The sequence below is a fragment of the Elaeis guineensis genome, chromosome 1 (genome assembly GCF_000442705.2).
Source record: "Elaeis guineensis isolate ETL-2024a chromosome 1, EG11, whole genome shotgun sequence".
In the NCBI taxonomy this organism is placed as follows: domain Eukaryota; kingdom Viridiplantae; phylum Streptophyta; class Magnoliopsida; order Arecales; family Arecaceae; genus Elaeis; species Elaeis guineensis.
Window position 1 is genome coordinate 152,809,591 of NC_025993.2, and position 22,730 is coordinate 152,832,320.

The window sequence follows — 22,730 nt, forward strand, 5'->3', positions numbered from 1 at the left end:
GGAACAAATGGGTCAAAAATATGAGATCCCCCAACAGTCAAAAGCCTGACATTCGAATCCCGAATAATATAGACCGTATCACTTCTACCATCTCTGATACTACTGTCAAAATTGACCTTGACAAACCCCGAGGGTAGAGGCTCCCAGAAAATAAAAAAAATCCTCCAAGCCACTGCAGGCGCAGCAAAGGAGTCCTATTAACTCAAGGCATCAAGGGATATTGTAGTAGTATCAAAGCGGCAGTATCCTTCAGCTAAGCAACGGGCTCTCTCCACCCACTACACAGGCACAACTTCGTCTCCGAAAATTAAGCTGTTTCTGGATAGCCAGATCTAATAGGCGGTGCAAGTCATTCTTGTCCCAGGGTGACCCCTCGATCATACTGTAGTGAACCACACCCAAGAAGGACAAGGGCCATGTGCCACTATCGGCCCCCCAGGTCTAGCCCCCAGCCATCTTCCAAATCAGACATGCCCTCGGACAATGGAGCAAGGCATGCTCCGTTGACTTATCCTTCAATCCGCAGATCGAGCAGGCGGTAGGTAGCTCCATGCCTCTATTTTTGAGAAGTGTTCGAGTAGATAGACGATCCAAAGCAACCTTCCAGAGAAAAAGTCTGACCCTGAGGTGGATAGCCGCACATCAGATCTAAGCAATCTCGATCCTCTTCTTCGAAACTGGTCTGCATAACGTAGCGAGATCCCTAACAGGAACCTTAAGGCAACAAAACCAACCCTACACCCTCAAATCATGGCTCGGATAGACAGAAAGTGGAATGGCAAGAAACCTATCTGCCAGCAAGCCACCAAAAAGATGGATGACATCTTGAGTCCTCCAACCCCTGCCATCAACCGTAATCACGTCGCGAACCTGCATGTGGTCATCCACCTCCATACTGACATAGGTCGGCCATTGTGATAGGGGCACACTGGAAAGCCACACATCCCAGCTCACATCAATCAAAGTTTCGTCACCAATCTGCCATCTAATCTGAGCCATCATCTCAGGAGTATGGATGTAGATCTCTCTCCAGATGAAGGAGCAACCACGACCACTCCATATCTCAGACTCTTGGCTCCAAACTCCATACCGAGCTCTCATCACTCTGCTCCACAGGCAATCAGGTTGGGTAAGAATCTCGCAGCATGTTTGGTAAGCATAGTGCCCCTCCTAACTAGTAGGGACTAGATCCCTACGCCCCCATCATGCACGAGCTGACAGACCACCTCCTAGGAGAGCAGATGAAACCCCTGACTGCCCTGCCTCAAACCCTATAAAAAATTCAAAAACTGCTGCTCCAAGCCTCTGAGACAAGCACATGGCACAACAATATTCGCTAGAAGATAGATCGGGATGGAACTCAGGACTGATCTCACAAGAATAGTCCTCTCCATCATGGAGAGGGCATTGCCTTGCCAGCCCTCGAGGCGATCACGGATCCGCTACTCTATGGGCCTATAGTCAGCCCTCCAAAGTCTCCATCCCTTGATGGAAACCCTTAGATAGGTCAGCATCCCAGTCTGCTCGAAAATCCTTAACCTATCTCTGATCATCTACTCCACCAGGACCTTCGTCTTGGGCTGAAAGTAATGGTAGACTTCTGCAGATTCACTAGCTGGCCAGATACCCGACAGTAGGTCTCCATGATAGTCGCAAAGCACCCCACACTTCGAGCCGAGGACTGACCAATTAGCAGATAGTCATCTGTGAAGAGAAGGTGCGAAACTGACTAAATCTCAAGGGTAGGCCAGTAGGGTTCCAGCTCTGTCCGTTGAACCGCTGTGCGAAGAGCATGAGACAAAGAATCAATGCATAAAATAAATAGATAAGGAGAAAGAAGGCCCCCTTGGCGAAGACCGCCTGTCGAATGGAAGAAGTCTGTTGGGGCACCATTGATCAAGATGGCAAAGTTCGGAGCCTCCACACAGTCCATGATCCAATCTACCCATCTATCCTGAAAGCCAAACTCATGGAGCGTCCGATGTAGACTGCCAACTCACTCGATCGTAGGCCCGCTCCATGTCCAACTCGATCGCCATTAGGCTCCGACGTATGGGAGCACGTCGAAGATTATACATAAATTCCTATGTGAGTAGAATACTATCGGTAGTGCAGCGATCACTGATAAAGACATCCTGCTCAGGACTAATCAGATGAGAAACAATCGGCTTCAGTCGTCCAATCAGGATCCTCGCACACACTTTATAAAGAGTGGTGCAAAGGCTGATTGGTTTGAAGTGCCCTATAGCCGATGCATCAGGTCTCTTAGGGATAAGAGTGATCAGCATCTTTTTCCACTCTTAAGAATGCCTCTGGATTCAAAAACCAACTACACTGCCTCGACCACCTCTCCACCAATGATAGTCCAGTATTGATGAAAAAAGAAAAGGGAAAAACATCTGACTCCGGGAGCTTTATCCTTCCCAAGAGACCAAAGGGCCCCCTACACCTCTTTTACAGACATAGGATGAGTCAAGGCCACATTCTCCCTATCGAAAATACTGCATACAGGTTGGGACCGCTGGAGGTGGGCATTCTCACCCAAGGGAGCGGTCCAGTGCAACCTGAAGAACTAAAAAATTTGATCCCTGATCTCATCCCTATCCTCCACCATGCTACCATCATTCTCCCTAAGCTACCTTATGCGATTGGTAGACCTCCGGATCATCATCGATTGATGGAAGAATCTAGTGTTTTGACCACCCTTTTGATTCATTGCATCCTAAACTTCTGTCTCCATAGCGTCTTCTACTGTCTTAATAGAGAGTGGTGCTCATAAAGCTTATGACGAAGCTCTCCAAGATCAGACTCTTAGAGGCCCACCTCCTGATCCTCTATTCTCTGGAGCTCCGCTATATCCGCCTCAACCCTCTCGATCTATCTGAAGATATCGCCAATCTCAAAGTGGTTCTACTGGATAGCCTGTGCGCCTAGCCAACGCAAGCCTCCTGATCATCCAGTGCTTCACATCCCCATGATCCGCATCCTCCAAACCTTCCTAATCAAATCCCACATTTTCGGATAGAAAGTCCAGAAAAGAAAAGGCTCTTTGCAATTAAAATTTTGAAGGGTTCTCACATCATTATAGTAGAATACTTTTTGAAAGTTATAACGTGACGGACTGATTCAACATCTTCGGAATTCAATTATCTCTTGTGATGGGATTGTTTCAGAATGGATATATCTCTCCAATCTTGCAAAGTAATATATATTTTTAAAAAAATTAATAGTACTGTAAATTGGATAGTAAAAAAAAAAGAAGAAGAAGAAGGAGAAGAAGGGGGCTACACCTACAACAAATATCTCTGAGAATGAAATCACTGATGTCATGGCAGCCATTATGAAATAATAAAGGAAGAGAACCAATTTTAATAACAAAAAAAAATCTGAGATATATTATTATTCATAAAATGAAATATTATTATTTTACAATGGAGTGAAAATTTGAATTACTTTTTAGAAATATTATCATAATCAGATAAAACGTCTATATGCCTCTTATATCAAATCCCTGTCATGTCATGTTCTTGTGTATAATGTAACCAAGGACCTCTGAAATTATTATATGAATGCCACTATTTAAAACCATGCTAGCTGGTCCTCATCTATACTTCTAATTTGGCCTTGGATCATCCCTAAAAAAGGCATTTTTTTTCCCTTCACAGGACCCTTGTGCCCTCCACTTTGAGTACTCTACACGCTATGGTATGAAACCACAAGAAGTCCAGTCCGCATGGCGTGGAAGGGTAAGACTTTGCGGCTGTGATGCGGACTGGGACCTAAATAAGATTCCAAATGCTTGTATATATAATTAAGCTTCCATGAGACCATCCTCCATGACTCCTCCACTATTCCAAATGCACATGATTGGATCTGATGTTTCTTTAGTCGTCCTTTCTATTTCCTAATAATTGGTCAGCTTGCAACGGTCATATTCGGGCTTCTCCATTGATTTGGGGTACACCTTCTAAAACAGGGGTCAAACGCTTGAGTTTTTAATGAGGATTTACGGGCAGGTCGTTTTGGGGGAGTTTGGTCTAGAGTTTAAATATAAACCTTCGAGACCATTCAAGTGTAAACTTAAAAAGGACTCAAAATATTCACTGATCTTTATTTTTTGAGACCAGTATTTACTGATCTTTCTTAATTTTGGATGATATCAGTGCACTTTCATCCCTGTGTGCGGCCAAACTAGAAATTATTGTATGCGCCACGTGCAAGTGAATCAGGATAAATCCTAAAGCATATGCATGATAGAGAGTGCGTAATCGAAAATCGGTGAAATATAAAAGATAGCGTGGCGTGTTATCTACTGTGAGATTTATGCGGTCCAATTGCATCAGATGCATACAATACGGAGTCATGGCGAAACTTGCAGCTCCCACTCTTGGTGGAGATACCAAGAGGACGAAAGAGCTGTGTTCCAAAAGGCCTAAGTTGTGCTGGATGTCGCTACTTTCAAACTATGAGGCTTGCATCTTCCTAATGTTTGTCTCGGCACATGATTAGTTGGTGACTATCTTTTGCTTCGTTGTGCACAATGTATAGTATTGCCCACAAAAAGTAAGCTTTTTTTTTTTTCTGATAAATTGGATGATTTAACTTAATCAAAAAAATTAAGACAAAATATTGAAATTACAAAATTAGACCAGAAGATCATCAAGGAAACCTATAGTGTAGTTCTTATATGATCCATCACACATTCAAAGTTCATTTGTTACAAGAAATTAGCTTTTATATAAGAAGAAATTATTGATCAGAACCATTCTACCATATATATATTTTGGATCATCTAATAAGAAATTATCATACCATCTATTGTTAAAAATATTTACCATTATCCAAATTTGACTGAAATTTTTGATTGAAAAAATATTCGATGTTAACCTTGGTTAGTTTGTTTTGATTGAAAAAAAAAAAAAAATTATGATGTAACAATTTTTTATTAAATGATCCAAGAAACATGGGTTAAAAGAATTTTAACCAAAAATTTCTCCACGCCCAACAAAAGGCTCTCATTGGACTACTCGTGTTGGGGTTCACCTGTTACCCTCATAATATTGCCAGCAAGGCAACTGATTCATTCTATGTGCCTCCGGTATAAAAAACTGATTTGCCCCCTAAATTGGCATGGGATTAGTGCATGACATATTATTGTCTTATGATATTACCAGACTTTTAGAAACATTTCAGTTACTACGGCATTTGTGATGTACGTAATCCTCATTATCACTAGATGGGTCTCGAGTTTCAAGCAGAAAGGACCATCGGCGCAATTAACCAGAGTATGGTACATAAATTTGTAACAAACTTCAGTTTTTTTTTTTTTGGCGCGAAACAAACTTCAGTTTACTTGAACCATTCTTTTACAACTCGACAAATTTATAGACCTTTCACCTCTCCAGCACCACTTAAATAGGAATCGTACATATAACCCTTTGTATAATAATTTTTTATATCTTAGTTAACCCAATTTTAATTTTATAGACATATAGCTAAATGATTCCAAGTTATGTCAAGAGAATGCAGAGCATTTATAGTTTAACATACAACCAAATTCTTTAAATTTATTATTCAAGATTCAGCGATTGGTGCACTGGTTAAGCTCGTTAGCGAGACGTGAACTTGCATTGTAGTAGTTCCTTGCATTGTAGTAGTTTACTGACAATTCCACTTCAATGGCACCAACCGATAAAGACATGCCACCTTTTTGCCCGGGTAGGAGTGCAGAGGAGAGGAGGAATAGAGCAAACTATGTTTTCATGCCACCTTCTTGTATTGGGGCCCCGTTGGCTACGTACCACTCCTTTATCTAGTGGTTATCTTCTTTGTCTGACATGACCCAGTAGTCTCTCTCCGAGTAACCCTTTGGTCACTCTCGAGTCCCGCGTGGCTCTCATGTCCCTCCGGCGGATTGAAAGATTATTTTTATTTTTTAAAAATTTTTATTTTAAAAATTTATCAAGATCAATTCCAACAACAACAGCAGATGATACTGATTTTATTATTCAAAAATCGGATGTCAGATTGCTGATGGCAGAGAGTTCATACCTGTTCAAGCCCTCCGTACTAGATGTGGAGCTTCGGACTTCCTGAACGAGCATTATCTACACCAGTCAGGAGCTGCGGACGGAGAGAATCTGTATTGAGGACTATTCGATGATCGTCATCGATTGGATCCAGAATGACACGAGGTATATGGAGGCTAATCCGCTTCTCCGTGACATCTGAATATTCCTCAGATATGGACAGCTATAATAAAGATCATATGTTGATTCTCTCGACATCATATTAGGCAAATATGGATAGATATACAATCTTATATGGTGGAAATCATTCCTTAATTTTTCTTGCCAACCATGCAATCAAATTTAGCAAATAAGATCAATCCCATGAGAATGAAACTATTCCTGATTTTGCTAACTATGTATATATTTGTGAAGATTTTCATTATATGAATCATATCATTCCTTTGATGTAAAGATACTGATTCATTTGATGTAGGGATTTTGATCCCATAAGATGTGTATATAAGCATGCTATCATAGCTAATAAAATATAGCTTTTTGGCCACAATTCCTTCGTCAATAACTTAGTCCATAAATTTCTTTCTTAACATGGTATCAGAGAATTGATCATCTTCTTCTTCCTAGCAACTATTGCACCATATTTACATGATTCTTGCTCTTGATTTCTTTAACTTAGGCAAGTATTTTTACAGCCTTCATGAAGTCACAAGAGCAGAGTTCCTTAACGACAGGGGGAGTGATCCCCTCTTCCATTGCTATTGATTCTCCATATTATCTCCACCCATCTGATAATTCGAGAATGGTATTTGTTTCTACCATTTTGAATGGAGATAACTATCCTATTTGGAAAAGGGCGATGCAAAATACCCTCAATGATAAGAATAAAATAGGATTTGTTGATGAAAGTATTTCCAAACCTGATGCTGATTCATCTTATTTTGTGGCTTAGACAAAGTATAACTCCATGGTTATATCATAGTTGTTCAATGCCATTGCTAAAGATTTGTATGATAGTGTGGCATATGTTGATACTACACATGGCATATAGATAGATTTAGAAGAAAAATTCTCATAAGGTAACGCACCAAAAGTTCATCAGCTGAAGCATGATCTCTCTCTTACTATGCAAGAAGGGCTCTCGGTCACTGCCAATTATTCAAAGCTTAAAGCCTTATAGGACGAGTTACACTTATGTGACACTGTTCCTCTATGTACATGTGGGTTGGAAAGGAATTTGCTATAGCAAGAGAAATAGAGAAGATCCATCAGTTTCTCATGGGACTGAATTCGAGTTTCAATATGATACGATCGTAAATTCTTAATAGTGATCCATTACCCTCTTTAAGCAAAATTTTTTCTATGATTGTGTAAGAAGAAATGTAGTAGTCTATTGCTGCCATATGGCAACCCAATCATGAGGCTATGGCTATGGCTGCGAAGATCATTTCTTCCATCACACGTGATGCTGGTGTAATGTGTTATCATTGCCATAAATCTAGCTACATAAAGGAGCATTATTTTGAGCTTATTGGCTCCCCACCAATGTAGAAAACAAAAGAAAAAAATGGCTCAAACCGTACTAGAAGACAGGGATAGAATCAACGAGACAAGCAACATCCTACAGGATCTTCAGCTGTAGCTGTTTGTGAATCAAATAATTCTTCAGAACATGTCATATCATCTATTTTAGGTCTGAATATGCAACAATACACTCAATTGCTAAATTTTTTTAGTGGTGTGCAATCTTCTCCTAACCTAGCTTTGCATGCTATAGCTTTCACTCATGATCATCTCTCAGTTAAAATCTTTTCTTCTTTTACTACATGGATTGTAAATAGTGGAGCCTCAGACCATATGGTCTCATCTTCCACCATCCTAAATTCATATACTACTATACCCTTTAATAGATCTATCAAGCTGCCAAATGGCATAAGTCTTCTTATTTTACTTGTTGGTGAAGTGAAACTGCCTGATGATATAACCCTTCATAATATTCTTTGTGTACCAAATTTTACATGCAATTTGCATTCAGTTAGCAAATTAACTTATGATTTATCTTGTACTATTATTTTCTTTCCTGATTTTTACATATTTTAGGATCTCACCTCGAGGAAGGTGATTGGAGTAGTTAGATAGAGGGACGGTATTTATCATTGTCGCTTTACATCAAACCCCACAGCCCTTCAAGCTATAGCAAAATTTTTTGGTTTACTTTGGTATATGCACATGAGACATGCTTCTTTAGTAGTTTATTTAAAATTCTATGTTTGTCTTTTAATTTTCCTCAAAATCATATTTGTGATGTTTACCATCGTGCAAAACAAGCTAGAACTCCTTTTTCTATTAGCAATAATAAAAGCTCTCGTTGTTTTGAGTTAATTCATTATGACATATAGAGACCATATCCGACTCCATCTCTTAATGGCTCACATTATTTTCTTATCATAGTAGATGATTTTTCACATGGTACTTGGGTTTACTTACTTAAACATAAATATAAAGCATCTACTTATCTTGTATCCTTTTGTCATATGGTTACTACATAGTTTGATTCCAAAATAAAAATTATTCATAGTGACAATGGGGGTGAATTCACATCCCATATCTATAAGAGATTTTTTTTTTGGCTCGAGGCATAGAACATCAAACATCTTATGTTTATACCGCTCAACAAAATAGAGTAGTGAAGTCTAAACATAGGCACTTATTGAAAGTGGCTTGAGCACTTAGATTTCAGCTAATTCACCAATAAAATTTTAGGGGGAATGTATCCTTACAGCTGTATATATAATCAATCATTTGCCAACTCTAGTTTTACTGCATAAAACACCATATGAGGTATTGTTTAATCAACTATCCTCTAATGATCATCTTTGTGTATTTGGTTGCTTATGTCATGCACATAACCATACAACGTCATGTACTAAACTTGATTCTGGAGTCATTCGATGTATATTTTTTGGTTACCATATAGACAAAAAGGGTATCGTGTTTATGATCTTGAAAATCATAATATCTTTGTCCCGTGAGATGTAGTATTTCATGAATATATTTTTTCATATTGCTCTTCTTCCACACTAGAGTCAATGCACAATAGCCAAAGAACCAATTCGATTAATCCATTACCCATTCTTGATGATCCACGATCAAGCATACCTATTGCCAATCCCACGTCCAAATCTTCTACATATTCAAATAATTCATCTGAAATACTTTCAACAGAGCCTCCTTCTGTCGAGCAGGACCAAATTTCTAAACCATAGCCCATTAGATCTATCCAAACTCAACAAATACTAGCTCATTTGAAAGATTATATCTTTCAATTGTCACCTTCACTAGATCCCTTACAGTCTGCAACTCCAACAACTCCTTCAGGTATTCTTTACCCTCTCTCAAATTTTATTCATTATGATAAATTTTCTCTTCAACAATTAGCTTTCTTGGCGGCCATCAGTTCTACTGATGAGCCAAAGCATTTTTCATAGGCTATTAAAAATTCAAAGTGGTGTGAGGCTACGGCAGCAAAGATTGCAGCATTGAAAAAAAATCAGACAAAGACTTTATTTGATTTATCATCTGAGAAGAGAGCCATTGATTCCAAATGGATATATCGCATCAAATATAAGGCAAACAGGTCAATTGATTGCCATAAGGTATGACTGATTGCTAAGGGTTATACCCAAATTGAAGGTCTTGACTAACATAAGATGTTTGCAGGCCTGTGGTTAAACTAGTTACTGTGTGCTGTTTGTTAGCAGTAGCAACTATACATAAATGAGAATTGCATCGATTGGATGTTAATAATGCCTTCTTATAAGGTGATTTGCATGAAGAGATTTTCATGCACATTCCTCAAGGCTTTACACGTCCAGATAATACACGAGTTTGCAAATTGAACAGATATGGACTTAAACAAGCATCTCATAATTAGTTTGAAAAATTTGCCTCCTTTATTGTCCAGTTCGATTTTAAGCAGTCCAAGGCCAATTACTTCTTATTCACTCGTACTCAAGGTGAGAGTATAGTCCTCATCTTAATCTATATAGACAGCATCATACTTGTCAGAAATGATCCCATCCATATCTCTTCTGTCAAGATTTTTCTGCACTCGTAATTTCATATCAAAGATCTAGACCCATTAAAATATTTTTTGAGAATTAAAGTTGCTAGATCGTCGGATGGTATTGTGCTTAGTCAAAAAAAATATGCACCTGACATTCTCTCTGAAATGGGCATATTAGGAGCCAAACCGTACATATTTCCAATGGAACAGCATCATTCTTTATCTAGTGCCTCTGATTCAAAGGTGGCTAATCCTTCTCTATACAGGCACTTAGTTGACAAGCTAATCTACTTGACAATTACTCATTCGGATCTACATTATTCAGTTCATATTCTCAATCAATTCATGCGTGATCCCCTTCAGCCACACCTTAATGCCACCATGCGGGTTTTTCACTATCTCAAAACGACACCAGGATAAGATATATTTCTTTCTGCATCTAGTGAATTATCTTTAGTCACTTATTGTGACTGTAATTGGATGAGTTGCCTTACTACCCGTCGCTCCATCACTGATTATTTTACCATGCTTGGGCTTCTCCACTTTTCTAAAAAACTAAAAAGCAAAGTATAGCCTCACATTCTTCCACTAAAGCTGAATACAGAGCTATATCTACTACTACTAGTAAGCTTCTTTGTCTTCAAGCTCTTCTTTCTGATTTGCATGTTTCTCTTACACGTCCTATGCAGTTTTATTGTGATAATTAAGCAGCTCTCCATATTGCTTCCAATCCAATTTTTATGAACAAACAAAATATATTAAAATTGACTGTCATTTTATCCGTGAACGGATCCAATCCAATAAACTCATTACTCACTACATTCCTAGCAAACAACAACTAGCATATATCTTTACCAAGATGCTTGGAAAGGATAAATTTCATTATCTCTTATCCAAGTTGGGCATTCTTGATCTCTATGCTTCAACTTGAGGAGGATTGATGGAAATCTTATCTTGATTATCTCAATATCCAATTAAGCAGATATGGATAGCTATGATAAAAATCTCGATATCCAATTAAGCAAATATGGGCAGCCATAATAAAAATCATATGTTGATTTTCTCAACATCATATTAGGCAAATATAAGTAGATATACAATCTTATATAGTGAAAATCATTTTTAAATTTTTCTGGCTGATCATGCAACTAGATTTAACAGATAAGACCAATCCAATGAGAATAAAATTTTTTCTGATTTTGTTAATTGTGAATATATTTTTGAAGATTTTTATTATATGAATCATATCATTCTTTTGATATTAAGATATTGATAATAAAGATATTGATTTCTTTGATATAGGAATTTTTATCCCATAAGATGTGTATATAAGCATGCTATCATAGCTAATAAAATATAGCTTTTTAGCCATAAATTTTTTTTTTAATAATTTTATCCACAAATTTCTTTCTTAACATCCATCATATTTTTCGAGATGCAAATAGTGCGGTAAACTGTGTCGCTTTTTTTTGTTGCTAAACACATCGGAGATTTTATTTAGCGACACAGCCAAAGTTGCCTCGAATCCTGTAGAATATTTTGTACTCTGACTTGATGGGGTGCATTCACATCAAAGTCGTGTGATCATCGGTCTCTATCAAAAAAAAAAAAATCTTTCTTTACCAAAAAAAAATGATATTTATGTACCCAAAATGAAAAAAAAAAAAAAAGTGATATTCTTCCAAGTCTCAGCAACTCTATTATTTGTTAAGATCTTTACTCTCCTTAAATCTTCTAACTACTTTATAGGCTAAGGGAGCATCGGATCTTCTTTTCTTTATATTTTTTCAATGATCTAACGGGCTGTGCCGAAACAATGATAAAGACCTGTTGACTGGGCAGCCTCATACATAGACCACCATATAAACTAAAATCATCCTCAAACTGTCAGGATTGAATGGATGCTAATAATTTTTACTCGACAAAAAAAATATTAAACGCCGATAATCCACAAACAAAAGGATTATCATCGTGGGGACAAATTCATCAATGAATCCGCATACTCACCTCGGTCACAATATTCTTTAGATTGTTATAAAAATCACTCAATTATAACGCTTTAAACCAATGGATGCCTTTTCGGCTTTGAAAAATTCCATGAATTATCCATCAACTATATGATAGTTCGGGAAAATTTCCTATGGAAGAATCATGGATAATTGATAATCTATGTTATTTTTTATTAACTTGCACATGTGTCTGTGTGCATTTGCTATAAAAATCGATACTAATCATCGAGAGAGTGTGGGGTGCTACTGCTTTCTGTCCAACCCCAAAACCTTCTAGACCTCATCGTTCTTTTATGAACTGCCCAGGAAAAAATTGATAATTTGATCTCAAATTAAGCAAGCATTCTGGTACACCATCATGAAATCATGATTGACTACATGCGTAGCTAGATTGGCGCATTTAGTGCAGACAATAATTTTTTGCCTATTATTAGAGAATAATAGCAGTAGTTAATGTGGAAGAAAAATATATAATGCTATATATGATGTGCGTGTTTTATCACATGGTTATGAGTGATGATGGAGTTGCCTAACATTCAAAATCCAGTCATAATTTCTTACTAGAAATTAGCCAATATATGCACTTTTGTATCATCAATGCTCAACGATACAATCGAGTCAAATTAAGAATTTTCATAATATTAAGATGATCCATCTCCTCTAAACTTATAGAATCCACCCTATAAATTTCGATCAAATTAGGAAAGTCATACTCGAATTCATTTAGTTGCAACGCATCTCAGCATTTTTCTGTTCGCACGAGAACGTTTAGGTGAATAAAATGCAGTAATTTAATCCAGATATCATGGTTCCTTTATTATTTATGAATCTCTCTCAAGAAGCGAATGGGACTGCACACCTTCTCCAATTCTAGTTTCATATCAGGCTTTGCATACCAGTGTTCCAATCGATTCCCAGTTGGCTAAACCGATCCCCACAACTTGAACATAGAAAAGTTTTGGGTGCGGAAAACCCCGCAGCCAATTTTACCAGCCCAGAAGGAGGTTTATACAGAAATTGTGACGATAAACTCAGGGCGGTGAACATCGACCGTTCTGACATCTAGGAGTAGCTATTTTTAATTAAACTAGATCTAACCAGCCGGAAACGAATAACTTTTTATCTTACCAAAAAAATAAAAATAACACCTAAAGGGCACCACATGGATACCTACTAGCGTCGGGGTGGTATTCTAGATATTTTTCAGCAAAGCAATGGCCATGTAATCGGGGCCAAAAACTACGTGCCAGCTTTCGCGCACTTCGAGGGCCGTTAGCAACAAGCTGGGTGACACGTCGTCATCCCCCGCCCACCGTTTCGGTCCCCCAGCATCTAACCCTGGTTAACTTAACCTGAACCCAACCGCCGGTTTCGTTAAAATTTAACCCAACCCGGTCAAAGTCCATTGCACAAAAGCCCCTGCATTCCCTTTATTTACCGTACCTGGCCTGAAACCCTTTGCGCTATAAATCAAGCGGCGGAGGGGAGCCAGGTTTGCCAAAACGGAGAGCCGGTAGCCTCTCAATCTCTCAGTCTCTTGCCCGCCCTTCTTTCCTTTGATGGCGGCGACGCCTTCTAGAAGATCTTATGGTTCGGTCTACTCCAGTTCCACCGCCTTCAGGCGGTCCATTTCGCCGACCGGGCGGCGCTACTCGCCTGCGAACTCATACGCCTCCCCTTTCGCCTCCTCCTCCGCCTCGAGCTTCTCTTCGAGGTCTCCCAGCTTCTTCCACCGATCTTCCTCCCCGACCCGGGGCAACCTCGTGGGATCCGTCCCGCCGAAGCCCTCCGTCCGCTTCTCCATCGACCGCCCCACCTCTCCCGGCCGCTCCCTCGCTGTGGAGCGCCAGCACCAGCAGCAGCACCACCAGGCCGTCAGGCAGCCGATCCCCTCCGCCCCCGGTGGCGGGAAGAGGAAGACGTGCATGTGCTCGCCCACCACTCACCCCGGCTCCTTCCGCTGCAACCTCCACAAGGGCTTCGCTGCCCACGGAGGCGGTCACAACCACGCGGTGTCGTCGCCTTCTTACCGGCTAAACGCGCGGCGATCGGCGATGACGAACTCGCTGGTGCGGATCGGGACGGTGGAGGGGGAATGGCTGAGGAGGGCGCTCGCGGCCCTCATCCGGCCGTCCTCTCATCAGCAGCGGCGTAGGGCCGCCTTCCAGCCCCGTCCCAGCCGTCTCTCCATCATGTCCAAGGCCGACGGTTTATGATCCCCGATCAACGGTAGATCTCGAAGCAGGTTCGTAGAAAGGAACAAAATTTAAATCTAACCACTCCGTTCTCTATACCCTTTCCCAGAGATCCACCGCACCACCGGCGACTCGCGACTCCGATTAGAGAGGCCGCTGATCTCGGCGAACGAGGGGGAGAATCTTCCCAAAATTTTCCTTTCTTTTTTGTATCAACTGATCGGATCGGAGACGGAAACTCGAAAAGTTGATCAGATCTGATCCGTCCATTTGTACATTGCTTCTTTGGACAACCGTTGATCGCCATTGATGCAGAAGAACTGAAGAACTCTAAAACCTAATAGGATTTGATACTAACATAAATGCGATAATTAACTAATCAATTTCGATTGGATGTGTTAATGGGTCATTTTAAGTTCTTGATGAACGAATTAATTCACAGTGGTTCGTATTCCCTTCGCAGCGCTGGAAGGGCGTCACCCTTCCGTTAAAATTTTCCGTCCGCCGTCGGTGGCATGTTCCGTATTCGCCGCCGTTTGTGGTGCGTTATGTGTGTGGTTGGTATGGGTGATGGCTTTCTATGGAGGTGATTAAGTTTTTTTTTTTTTGTCTGTCATATTTGTTTATGTTTTTAATTTCGTTTGTTTAGTGTTTAATAGCATCGTAATATTTGTTAATCGTGTTATTTCTCTCGTTGCAGGAATGGTGGGTTGCTCGTGGCCTGGGCTTTTCACAAACGCTGGCAGATTGGACTGGAAATCCGAATGACTTACTGTGGGGACCAGCATAACACGAACGTAGATTTAAAATTAAAAAAGAGTAACTATTAAATAATAATTAATTTATTTATTGAAATGGTTAAAAATAATTTTTTGGATAACGAATTGATAACCAAAATGCTACCCGGAATTTTCCAGGTAAAATATAATGATTTACATCACACGAGAGCTCACCGCGCTGGATCAAGAACTGGCACAGATGAGTTTCTTAAAAATTTGAAAAGAGGAGAGATTTGCTGTACTGTTAACCCGCAGGGCAAGATTCCCGGGGCGCGGATGTTTACTGTGGACACCAAATCCGACTGCTTGGAAGCCTGGACCAGGGAAACAGTTTTGAATATATATCTGAACAAAAAAAAACGCTAACTGAGGCTAAAATAAAAGAACGGTAAAGCAGGTAGGTTTCCCTCCGGATGGCAGGGAATTTGTGCTCTGGACTATGATCTTTAGCAAGCTTTTCTCTTTCTTTTCTTTTGATACAAAAGTTCTTCTTGTATTAACTTTTGCTGGTGGCCACTGAGGTCACGTGCGCGAGCAAAATAAAACTAATGCCTATCCGATGTTTGCTGTAGAGGAACAATCCAGGCCCCTGGATAAGAAATGACATTTTATGAGGCAGAGCTCACAGTGTACGCCGGTGTCGTGGAGTGGGCTGGCTCAATAAAAAAAAAAAAAAGACGTGGCTCAATAAAAAAAAAAAAAGACAGAGAATGTTGAGGATTCTGTATCGTATTTAATTCTATATAAAATAATTAGCGATAGATGAAAGGATTCATATGGATGGTAAGTTTAAAAATTAATGACTTAAATTTTAAGTTGAAATAGGTTCTAACTTATATATATCAAAGCCTTCTTCTAGTTTGATTTAAACTCTCTATTTTTCTTTATAGACTCAAACTCTCCATTTCTTCTAACATTGCTTGATTTTGGACCTCCAGTAATTATAGGTCAAAGAGATACTCTTTATCACCGAACAACCACAAATCAAATATTAAAAATATTAATATAAATTAGATAATTAAATTTTATAACTATAGAACCAAAGATATTATTGTGTGGATGATAAATCAAATTAATAACATATTAATGTGATCATTTATTTTTAAAAAAAAATTATGAGTATTATATAAAATTAAATGAGATTATAAAAAGAATCAGATATTTGGAATGTTTAATTTTTTATTATATCCATATAGATTCAGATATGAAAATAGATTTAGATAGATATTATCTGATTTTCTTTCTCCTCAACTTCATATCAAAATGTTTGCACAAAAATTTCTACAAAAATATATTCTATTTTTTTTTATTTTTCAAAATATTCTACCATCCAATATTTATGATCATGACCGTCAACAACCTTCGTCGTCATCGTAACCACAGTGGCGGCCTTTATCCCTCTCACGCTATCCCGTTACTTGGGTACCCAAAATAGAAAGCTGCCCCGAGCCCCTTTAGATCAGTCTAGCATACATCCCTCATGCACCTCTCGTGACAGTTTAATATAAAAGTAGAAGTAAAAAAATAAATGTCCACTCGAAGCTTCAAAGTCTATCGTGGATTGGCCACTCTTTATTCATGCCGGTTCTGGAGCTTTTCGAGCTCAAATAATCCAAATTCCCTACAATCGAATTATCCAACCCTCCTGCATTTGTAGCAAATCCCATTATGTGTGTATATCATTTTGTAGGGTGCGGATGCAAACCTTATGGATATTCCCGTTTAATACTTGATCTCAATAGTTCTCACATTTGTAGCATAACCACCGGGGGACGAACCCTGGAACTACAATACCAAGCAGATCCTATTGGCAATTCTGGTCCTCGCAAGAAAGGCTTCTTTGTTTTCTTTATGAATATTCTGTGATAGAGAATCAGATTGCTTTAGGGTGCTGGTTTTTTAGGATTATATCTCGTGATATACCTGGATCTGATTGTACTTGTGATTTTACCAGTCAAATCAGCAATTTCCTGAAATTATTGCACAAATGCATGCTGGCATCTCCAGTCGAGATTTTAGCTAACCTGAAAACCGTTCTCACGGTCTATCCCACATCCAGATTTCTTATTCCAAATCTATATTTTGAAACCAGCACTATAAACCAAGGTGTGGCTATCCCAAACTACACATTTTGTTGAACGAGACTACCATTTGTTGGTTGCCGGAGCTCAATTGTGGACCACATGGATAGAGATTGCTCAAAAGGAAAGAAGAAAATTGGTTACAGTGTCATATCAGAGACCTTCCACAGTGATCTTCGGCCTCACTTCTTCCAACATTGAAGGAATGAAGAATCTTATAGAATATTTTGTGCTTGTTTGTTTGTTTGTCAGACAGAGATTCAACCCTAACATCTTAAAAGGTGAAGAAACTTTACGTTCTTTCACGCTGCATTCCAAATGAAGGACTAATTCATACGACAACATCGAGTATTTACAGAGGAAGAGGCAAACAAAGGGGAACGGAGGAATTAGGAAAGCTTCCATCCCATTGACTTAACCTCCTTCCCCATCTTAACCTTCATATCCAAAATCTTAACAATTTCCTAAATTAAAACAAAAAAAACACCAAAAAATTCCTGAGAAAGATCGAGCTATTACACTACCAAGATTTTTCAGATATTTAAACAAAATGCCCATTAACACTTCACATACATGAATTTCACTAGGCAAACACATGCAACTACAATCATAGACGACTGACTCGAACTAAATTTGCACTCAAAATCTCCCGAAACAAAGAGAGCCCATCAAACCGCTGCCACTCCCTGGCCATTCCCGTCCATCAAACAAAACCTTGAAGGCTTGGGCACGAAGTTCCTCCTCCTACACAGTTCTTGGCTGGTTGGTCTGACGATTTGCATGAGGAGGGCCCTCATCGACCTCGCCTTCGCTGCTCCCTTGGACTCCGCCGAGCCAGAGTGAGCTCCCGAATGCTTCCGGGCACCACGGTGCAGCTTGCACCGGAATGATCCGGGGTGCGTCGTCGGCGAGCAAAGGCAGGACCGAGACGGTGTCTGAGGCTTGCTTGTAGATGAAGAGGTATTAGGATCCATGGACCATGTGGGCGTCGAGGTCCAACTTCAGATGGAGTTTGAGGTGGGGGCGGCGGCGCCTTGTTCCGTTGTTCATAGTTTTTTTCTTTTTAGTTTACTATGTTATACTCATCAATTCTCCTTGTGCTAATCCAAAGGGGCAAAGTGGTTCTGACGCGTGTTTTTGTCGTTGTCAACAGTTGTTAAGTTGTAACAGCGTTATCAGCTTATCATAATTGTAGCGCTGCATGCTGAAACGGAAAACAGGGAAAAAGGAGTGACTCCAAAAGCAAAGCAATGGGGTGGACAAGACCATGAAATTTGCTTTTGTGCTGGCAATGGAGAAAGTCCGGAAAAAGTCAGCACTTTTGTCGTCGGGGAGCGTGATGTTTTTGTCACCATACATGTACGGTTGTAATAGATTAGTTAACAATTTACATAAAGACTAATTAAGAAAGTTATGCCTTTTTTCCGTGATTTTAACACAAATTTAGCTTGTTTGATATTCTAAAAAGCTCAAATTAATTATCAAAATCAAATCAACCTGATTCTTTTTTTTTTTTTGCATGCAAATTTAATTCATGCTTATGTTATCCCTTTTTTTTTTTTTTTTTTTTGATGAAATCATACTTATGTTGTCAAAAAACCTGTGATATTAGCTTAGAAAATGGTGGAAGAGGCGGACGTGAGGCTAAGATTAGAAAATGGGCCTCCTGTTTCACAGGGCAAGACCACTGTTTTGCAAACTAACCAGTAAACCCATGGTCTTTAGACCCCCAGTTCTAATAAAACCGTGGGCTACGGATTACCTTCCACTACGGTCCATTCCGACGGTGCCGTTCATTATTTATTCCCTCCGAGTTCGTTTCTTTGGATCTTACAACTACCGCAAAGTGCGTACTCTCACAACCGTATTGCAACGTGACCAAGATAATCTTTTAAGCCAACAACTGCGAACCTTCAGTGCTCTACTTCATTATATATGAATGGACTTTTGTAGGTTTATTTAAGCAAACCTGCAGCAGCATGCCAAATTTTTAAATATCCTAATTAAATCGTGAAATTTTTAATGCTTTAAGTTATTCCATTCCCAAAATTTTGAAGATGCCAAGACCTATTTTAAAGGTGATGTTTTTATTCTCAACAAAAAAGGTTGATTTTTATTTTCTTTTTAAAAAATGTAACGGTGAAAGCGCCAACCTTTTATATTCGAATACAAAAGACTCTTTCAGAAATCTTATAATGTGCGAGGTTAAATGTCTCTCCCATCACATCCATTACTCCTTGTCCCAGCCTAAGTAGTCTCCTCTTGTTCAGAACATGGGTATCATGCAAGTAGGAGACAAGCATCCAAGAAGGCCATATATGCATACCCACTCGAATCATTTCTTTTTTAAGAACACCTGGGACATTTTTTTTTTTTTGGCTCCTGGGATAGATATCATGATGTCGCATATCTCTAGATAATTCCTTTCGATTGCTAGTTAAATTTTAAAAACCTGTACTCTAGAAACCTGTCCCTTTCTAGAGGCTTTTTCGTGCACCGAAAGCTGCTAAGCTTTGTGACTTCTTCTTTTGATGACGAAGCATTATGACTTTTTCTATTCTATATTGCATTTGTCGGTGCAAAGCTTCCAAACTCGCATCAGATTGGAACCTACCAAAGGACGCAGAGGCAATCCGGCTGAGCACTTCAAAAGTCTAGATAGTTAGCAACATACATGGGTTTTTATTTGTTGCAACTGAAGGGACCGATGAGCTGGAGAGCTTGGAGATTTGTGAGTAGCATCTTTGATCACGACTCATCCGATTTTTCTTTGATTGTCATGTAGTTACAGGATTTAGATATATCCACTTTTTCATTTGCTTACACGATCTCACTACTCTCACTTCCCAAAATATAGGGAGTGCATCAAAGTAATTGAGGATACATCGGCAACAATTGCCACTAATTAAAGTAGTGAAAATGGCCGCCGGAGGCGTGCAAGAAAACCGACTGGCTAAACCACAAAGTCACTTCAAACCAATTATTTCAATTTGATTTGGATCGGGTTTTTTAATATTCGATTCGGTTTTGATTTGAAAAATCTTGAAACCGAAAAAACCGATTTGGTTTGGATTTAAGTTTTTAAAAAATTGACTTAAACCAACCTGGCCAATAGATATATAAAAAGAATTTCATCGCGTGAGCAGACCCTCCCACCACCACACCACCGGTAGAAATTCTATCTATAAGAGCATGTAGATCTTGATTTGGATGACTATGATCTTAGGCTGGATAAAGCTTATGTAAACTTGATACCAAAAAAGTCCAATCCTCCCATGATAGTTCATCTAGAATTCTTCAATAGATTAGGTCCATGGGTCCAAAGCAGCTTGTTCTCTCCATCTTCCCGAACTTTTTAAGTTGCATACTTGCACCTATCAAACCAATATATGCCAAGTATATTGAAACTAATTATCTTGGCAACCTATTGAAAGCCCATTTTGAGCCCCACAAATTGAAAATATAAATAAGAAAAATGAGCCGTAACCTACTTGAAGCTCATTTATCGCTTATCTATGGAAAGCCCATTAGTCCAGCTCTATGAACCCAATAAATTGGACTGAACCAAACCAATTTTTCAGATTGGTTTGGTTTCAATTTTGATTTTACGAAACCAATTCGAATTGGTTTATTTGAAGATTTATTTCAAATCGATCTAAATTGAACCATGCACAAACCTAATCGTCGCCGAGATGCACATAAAGAACTAAAGCATTCTTACTACAATGATCGAAAGAGTATGGATGATTAGTTGAAAATCCAATTTGTGAGCAATAGAAAAGTAATGGGAAGGGAAGCGGGGTTCTCTCGGCTCACCTTCAACACCGATACTTTTTAAAACAAACCAGGCTTTGAAGAATCCTTTCATCTACTTCGAACTATGGAGGGCAGAAGAATCATTGAAGGAAGCAACAGCTAGTTTGAGCAATAGGAAGAATGTAGATATTTAAAGGGGATTCCAAATATTCAAAAGGTGGGTACGTGTGCTGTGGCGATGGCCTATAACCATCCTATCACCATCCCACCTCAGGGGATTGACTTCAACCAGAATTGAATCTCTGTTCCCTTGCTCAAGTGGCGATGGGCAAGGGGTGATACCTGATTATTTCATGTATGCATGCATGCTAATAGGATCTCTCTTGGAGTTGGTGTGGTTGCCTGGTTGCCTCTTGCCTTCTGTTGGAGTCTTCTAGATTTAAAATTCTGCTCTATAAGTCCATGACCTATATTAGATGATTATGTTGGAGACACATAATTCTTTCTCATTAAATTAATTGTTGTCATCCTTTTCATTGAACAGGGGGTCACCATTCTCTTATTCTACAAGGAAGGAATTTCGATATTTACTTGAGATGTTTTCCCCAAGATTTTTTTTTTTTTTTTTTTAATTGAAGGCCTACTTTCATGATTGAAGTCAAAGAAGGGATCAACAACCTCTTTGTTGAAGAAGAAAAGAATCAAATTATTATCTTCCTTTGAAGTTATAATAATGGAAAATTCTCATCCAAATGATAAACATTGATGCACCATCTTTCTTTACTTTCATGGCAGCATAGAACTCGATCCTTATCTCCCTCTCTTCTTTTTTTTTCAATGCATGTGATCCTTATCTCCCTCTCTTCTTTTTTTCTTTCTTCCTTTCTTTCTTTCTTTTTTTTTTTTTTTTTTAAAGGAAAAGTAGTAACATTGTTTCCTTTCAAAGACAAAAAGGGTGATACTATTATTAGAACTAAATGATCATCATCGTTACACAATATTTCTATCATACAAGAATAAACCAAATAACAAAAACATAAAAGGGGAGCCCTTCTACTGTAAGAAAATTCCAATACCATCTACGATCTTCATCATCAAAACATCCTCTCAACTAATTACAAAGATTATTGTCTTGTATTATAAGATTAGCTATTAATTAGTATGAAATTTGAAATAACAATAAGAATCATTCAGAAAATAAAACACAGCAATTTATATGATGGGGTTTTTGGCCTATGCCCATGGCAAAGGTGAAAAGAAATTTTACCATATCAGAAAGATAGGATATAAAAAAAAATAATCATTACAGTATGCAATGACTCAAATAATAAAAAGATATTATTACAATATATAATCATCAAATCTTAAAATAACAAAAAAAGGCCAAAATATGCGAACGGATCAATTAAAATCCAGATCCGTACCACAGGATTGCACCCTCGCAATCTTGCAAGATGTTAATAATATCCATTCAGATCATCCTTTCAAAATTGCCAAATCGGATGATAACCAAATCACATCAAAATTTAAGCCGCGTTCAATAAAATTCTATTTTGATTTGGATTCCATCAAACTACAATACAAAATGATAAATTTCTCTTCATCTCCACCCATATGCCCTTAAAGGTCTAGTTTAACATCTCAAGACATAAACCACCCAAGCCCTCTGCTACCGCCATAGATCTCATATCAAAATCCATTCAGGTCACTTCTTCACAAAAATCGGATTGGATGATAGATTGAGTTACACCAAAATTCAAACCACACAACATTTTGGATTAGTTAAGAATGCTTTCTCTTGCAGAGCTGAATAAACTA

At 38.7% G+C, this 22,730-nt stretch overlaps 2 protein-coding genes across 2 annotated transcripts; one reads left to right on the plus strand and one right to left on the minus strand.

Moving 5' to 3' along the window:
- The first annotated feature begins 13,574 nt into the window (after positions 1-13,574).
- Positions 13,575-14,690, plus strand: LOC105039072 (uncharacterized). The gene has a single exon (XM_010915061.4). The coding sequence runs from the start codon at positions 13,661-13,663 to the stop codon at positions 14,315-14,317; it is 657 nt and encodes a 218-aa protein (XP_010913363.2). The 5' UTR covers positions 13,575-13,660; the 3' UTR covers positions 14,318-14,690.
- A 2,855-nt stretch (positions 14,691-17,545) lies between these two features.
- On the minus strand, positions 17,546-18,130 carry LOC140856680 (uncharacterized). The gene is made up of 2 exons (XM_073254813.1): positions 17,831-18,130; positions 17,546-17,620 (listed from the first exon to the last, which is right to left on the minus strand). Exons 1-2 carry the CDS (start codon positions 18,128-18,130, stop codon positions 17,546-17,548), a joined length of 375 nt encoding a protein of 124 aa, XP_073110914.1.
- Between the last annotated feature and the right edge of the window lie 4,600 nt (positions 18,131-22,730).